The 5693-nt window shown below is 48.5% G+C and overlaps 2 protein-coding genes across 2 annotated transcripts; one reads left to right on the forward strand and one right to left on the reverse strand.

Annotated features, from left to right (window-relative positions):
- Positions 1-3: 3 nt before the first annotated feature.
- On the reverse strand, positions 4-678 carry DFJ58DRAFT_673277 (uncharacterized protein; the record flags this gene model as incomplete). Its single annotated transcript, XM_041383052.1, has 1 exon — positions 4-678. A coding segment is annotated over one exon (675 nt), but the record flags the coding sequence as incomplete, so codon positions are not given.
- A 2501-nt stretch (positions 679-3179) lies between these two features.
- Positions 3180-4477, forward strand: DFJ58DRAFT_739326 (uncharacterized protein; the record flags this gene model as incomplete). Its single annotated transcript, XM_041387035.1, has 6 exons — positions 3180-3263; positions 3312-3350; positions 3401-3662; positions 3710-3813; positions 3868-4021; positions 4071-4477. 6 exons carry the CDS (start codon positions 3180-3182, stop codon positions 4475-4477), a joined length of 1050 nt encoding a protein of 349 aa, XP_041234747.1.
- Positions 4478-5693: the final 1216 nt, after the last annotated feature.

Below are 5693 nucleotides of genomic sequence, written 5' to 3' on the forward strand. Positions count from 1 at the left end.
AATACGTCCCGCAACACCCTCCAGTTGCGCAAAAGCGCCGAAATCTTTGAGGCTTGATATTCGGCCACTGTAGATTTTAAACAATACCGGCCGCTCGTCTGCGTTTCTCCCCCTCCAATCATCCCTCCTTGAGTTGTAATTGCGACCCCTGTCAGGGCTTGGACTACGACGGTGTGGTGACCGTGACCGAGATCGGTCTCTTCGTTCCCGCATCGCAGGTCTCTCATCCTCGTCTGTTGTTTTTGCCCTCTTCGCAACACCTTCAAACTGAGCCATCATATCGTCCACCTCTTTCATGAGCACATCCTTCTTTACCTCCTTGTCTGGCACAGCGAGCCCAGGGAAAAGTCGTTTCTGCTTGTCCTTTTCACGATCAAGCGCGTCTCCGTTCGCTAGGGCGTTTAAGGCGCCATGAGTAACTGAACTGGATTTCTTCTTGTGTTTCGGATGCAAGCTTAGAATTAAACGATCCACGTTCTCAATAAACGAGTCGGGGAATTCAGCGCCAGCATTACTGAGCTGTGATTTGAAGTCGGGAAGTGATTTAGACTGGTCGTGGAGAGAAATGACAAATTCAGCGAGTGTTTTATCGTTTATGCCAGTATAGTTGTCAATCTCCTGGGTAATTTTAGCGACTAGGGAGAGTACTTCAAGATTGTAAAGGTCATTCTCTGCCATAGGAGTTGTTGGAAGTAAGTACAGTGCGCAACGGGAAAAACCAACCTTCGCCACCACACCCACAGAGATCCATTTCTACACCATGATGTCACCATCCCAGGATCCTGCTTGATTTGTACCCAAACTGGTGGAATACTATCCATCACGGCTGCAGCGCTGAGTCGTCACCCCATAAGTCGTCAAGTAACGCTTTTGTCACAGCTGCCATTTCTAAGTCCGCTCGGCAATACCTAAGATGTCAGCGCTTCAGCAGTTATGTTAGAACGAAAAACTATGATTGTGAATTGACCGGTATGGCGTGGAATATAATAAGGTCTTGTACTACGATCTTGTTCGTGATTCCCTGTAAAGCCGATCCGTTTGCTCAATTGCTCATATGTGGGATGATTTACTTTACTTTTCGGGCGGCTATTTACAAGTCGTCACGCAGTATTGGTTTAGAACTCCGCCGCGGCAACGTTCGGCTAGCTGTCACCAGCGTGACTTTGGCTGCTTTCAAAGAACTTCATCATTTCTTCATGAAAATCAGTTGTTCAACCTCGCAATGAATGGTACATGTTAACAACACTGCTTGAAGTTGTAAATTATGTGTGGAAGTAAGAATTGAGTGAGATATTTAGGTTGTGACGACTTGTGGGGGTGACAACGCAGCCATGATAGATAGTAGCCTCCGTTGGAGGGCCCATCTGGAAATTGTTACAGCTGATTCCGAAACTATGCGGAATCGAAAAATCAAAACTTGAGCGTCGGAAACGGCCGAACAAGGACCCCGTAAGCATATGACTGTGAGATTTGCGCTGCGCAGCGTGTCGTTCAATGCCGCCACGCACTGTTTCGAACGATCTAAAGGCTCAAATCCCTGTTCTCCGTCGATGTGGGCACTCCATTAAACATATCTGCCATCTACTTGGAGTAAAAAAGACTCTTGTGTACATGTAATTCTGGGAGGTGAAAATCCAGCCAGATAGTATGGGTATCATGTGCACCTGGACAATCCAGTCTGACGCACCGATGGGTTTTCATACTCCACCCAAATACTGATTGAGTGATTGATCCTGGTGGCAGTGCCACCATGAAAGTGTGTCAGCAAGCTCGACTTCAATGATGCTGCTGGTGGGCCTGCCTCCATCAATTTGTATGGGGACAGTGAGAACTCCCAGCTTGGTTGTACTTGGCTCTCGAGGATTAACCTGCTTACCTTTCCAATGTCATCTCAAAGCCTGATGTGAAAGAGAAATAGCAACTAGGCTTGTTAGAAACTAGCGCTACTTATCCAAATAGGCACAAGTGTAGTATTCGACCCAAGAGGACTGCTATTGAAGCAACTCCCTTCAAATATGCAAGGGTAGCGATAGCGCGAAGGACTAATAACCTATAGCGACCTAAGACCAAAAACCAATGAGTAGCGCTGTAGCAATCAGCGACTATTGACCAGTGAGTTCCGACAGAGAAACATGCATGTAAGTGAGAAGCGCTATGCAAGTTGTCCTATGCGACGTCCGACTAGTGACAGTGAGAAGAAATCAAAGGAAGCGAAAGCGAGGAGTTAAGGTAAGACAGTGCAAGTGAAATGCCTGATACCGACTAGATTATAGCTCGACTACTGATAGTGATCCTGACGTTGCGAAAGTCAAACTTTAGAGGGAACTTTAGTGACGCGCACTTAAAACAAGTCAAGCGACACGCGATCAGAGAGATTGGCAAGAGCGGAATCGATTGCTCCAAGACTAGGATATAGCAACTAAAGTGACTCCGACACCAGCAAAGGTCTGGGGAAGGGAAGTACTGTACTGTATGTGTGACGGGTCATTTTATCATACTGCGTAAAAGTTCGAGAATGTGTAGGCGAGAACAGTAGCGATACTGGTGAGGGCACGATGTAGTGACAGGTAAGAAAACATGCTGCGCTGTGGAACATGAGGATACATGTAATAAGACCTGTGACTGATGAGTAGTGACATTTAAGGAAAAATAACGCACCAGCGGAGGTAGGTGGACATAGGCAGGACATGGGAGGACGGAATACCTAGGCGTCGGGCCGGGCAGCGCGCTATGGGAGAAAAGCGGTTCCAAAGTGGATAGCTTGGGAGTTGAATAGCGCTGATGACTAGCGCCTTACTCTTTTCCTCTATGCAAGGCAAAATATGCCTATGACACTCATATGCGCCTAGCGCTGGTATGATTGTCACATCTGCGGGAGACTCAAATACCGACTGTCCCCAGTTGGTCTCATGTCGTGATTTGGACTTAGCAAAAATTCGCCCATCGATAAGGGCATGTAATCGATGGCGACCCAATATGGAAGTGATGATCGGGGTGCGGAAAATTTGATAGAAGCGGTGGACACAATCGATGAGCCGGAACAGTGGATGGAAGTGTAAACATGTGGTGGTCACGAAGAGTGAGTCGGGGTCAATGGAAGTGTGGACTCAATCACATGTCCCTATAAGAACCCTCCGACTTTCCTTCTTTCGTTCCCTCATCCTCATACTTTTTCTATCATGTCTTCCTTCAACTTTTCTGAAGTTGTCAACCCAAACGTCGACCAACTCCAACGTGCATTCGCTGATCTCCGACTTCGCATGGTGAATTTGGCCAATGCCATTCCCGAGGACTGACCAGAGTTGATTCAGCGTAAGGAGGAATGGTTGCGCGACTGGAACCAGCTCATGGTAAGTTCCATCTCCCGATTTTTGACATGGTCGCTAATCCTTCGCTATAGCGGGAGCTTAGTTCTAATGCTCTTGATTGCAAGACTTATAACATGAGTCTTGCGCTATCCTCTGAAGAAGGTGCTATGGGTCGCAAGGCTGAAGACGCCCACAAGACTTATTCCGCCCAGGTGCACGCCTACAAGTTGGAGGTTCAGCACCTGGTGGATGAACAGGCTGCGCTGGAACTTGCGGAGAGGGAGAAGAGTAGGGAGAAGGAGCAGGAGCAGGAGAAGGGAAAGGAGAAGGCGATTGAGACGGATGTCACTATGGGTGAGGGAGAGGGTGATGAAGACGCTGATGGTGATGCTGACGCTGAGGGAGAGAGTTGGAAGAAGAAGAGGCCCCAGTTCGTCCCCTGCGGGTTATCATTACCAAGCGCGCTAAGACTACTGGCGCTATGGCGGGTAGGGGAAGGTCCTTAGTGAGTACTGCGGTTTCCTTGCCTTGTCTGTTTCCTGACTTAGTATTTTTGCAGAAGGCGTCGCGTACAGCTGTTTCGATCGCCCATGCCAAGCCTTGTACGCGGTGCTTAAAGGCGGAAAAACCTTGCGTTGGAAAGCCCAACACTGCTTGCGATTCTTGCAAGGACTCGCGAAAGAAGTGCGACTACTCGACCCACAGGCGTGGCGGTAAGTGGTCTTGTTGTCGCATGGCTTCCTTTACTAATACTTGTCGCAGTTGTCAAGGAGAGGGCTGCTGCTCGTGCCATTGCTGTGGCCAAGGTGCCTTCTGCCCCCGCCGCAGGTACTTCGGGAGCGGGCGTTCTGATTCGTTGTCCCAGGACCACTCCTGAGGATGTGACAGTTTCTTCCGATGAGGGAGAGGGAGAGGAGGAAGAGGAGGAAGCGGAGGAAGAGGAGGAAGAAGAGTCGGTAGAAGAGTCGCGTAAGCAGAAGTTGGAAGGTATCAACGTGGACTTCGACCCTCTGGTGGATGTTGATGCGGCGGATGAAGATATCCTTCTGGAGAGCAAGGTGCGGATGTTGTATGCCAGGATGCTCACCATGCATGGCATGCTCTTGGAGATGATGACAGAGGTGGATTCCTTGGCGGTACGGTGCAAGAAGAGGAGGAGGCTCCTGTAGATACAATTCCTTGGGGTCGCATGTTTCCTCTTTGGACATTTTGTTAGTGCGCTAGTGTACAATGTAGCTTGTGAATGATAGTGCATGAATTGAATGTCGGGTCGCATGAATAACCTGAGTGATTGTGTGTCCTGGTCCAGGTAATCTTGAGTCCTATGTCCCATGTCCAAAGCTAATGTTCCGATCCTAGCTCCACTGGGTGCCTAAGAGATAAGTAAGGTAAAATGAGCACGCGGTCGCGATGCGGAAGAAGGTGAATGATACTAGTCGCAGTCGGGTCAATTGGTCAACAAAGGTGACTGCAAGTAAGATGACAAGCAAACACTCTCTATGTTGGGTCTTAATATGCCGTGCGATATGTTCGACCCTTAAGGGAAGCAAAGAAAGCAAGGATCCACGAAATGATGCTGATCAACCCTGATCAAAGGCGACAAAAGGGCGATGTAAGCGCGAGAAATGCGCTCAAGGCGCGCGCGGGAAAGTGAAACGCGAAAAATGCGCGAAGCGCGGGAAGGTGAAGGTGCGAAAGGCGAAAATGCGCAGAGAACTGGGATGGTAGTGCAAGCAGTGCACAAGTGTAGAGAGACGATAATATGGTGAAAAGCGCAGATATAGATGGATACTGATACTGCCACTAGCTTTAGACTGATGCTAGGGCCTTAAGACGATGATGGACACATGCATTGCATGGAACTAACTGCCAAGTACATGGTGGTAGAAAGATGTGGTAGTAAGCTAAGGTGTAAAACAAACATGAAAGTATGTAAGTGAGGTAAAATGATGTAAAGTAAGGGTGCATAACAAAATACAAAGTGTAATAGGCTAAATATGGTCTGATAATGAAAAGGGACACACCTAGGAACTGGTTGGACAACGGATGGATGCTCCTGGATGATGCGCAATGGAGTGTGCTTAAGCGTGAGAAACGCGCGGGAATGCTGCGCATTGTGTGGGAAAGTAGCGCGCCTATGGCGTGTTTCGTGGGAAAGCTGCGCATTATGTGCAAAACGACTAGAGACATGATAGAAGTCGAATATAGCTGATGGTGCAAGTTGTGCATTGAAGGCCAATTGTCATGAGTTGTGAAAAGGTGCGAAATGTGCCCATATGTGCCTGCAGAAACGCGAGTCTCTACAGCGACTTAATCCCTAAACCATGTCAATGTGCGTGTGTCATATCCTGTATTCTGGACCTACGTCCGATGATGTTCCCACGC

This window comes from Suillus subalutaceus, assembly GCF_016647625.1.
Source record: "Suillus subalutaceus strain FC151 chromosome Unknown DFJ58scaffold_668, whole genome shotgun sequence".
NCBI lineage: Eukaryota > Fungi > Basidiomycota > Agaricomycetes > Boletales > Suillaceae > Suillus > Suillus subalutaceus.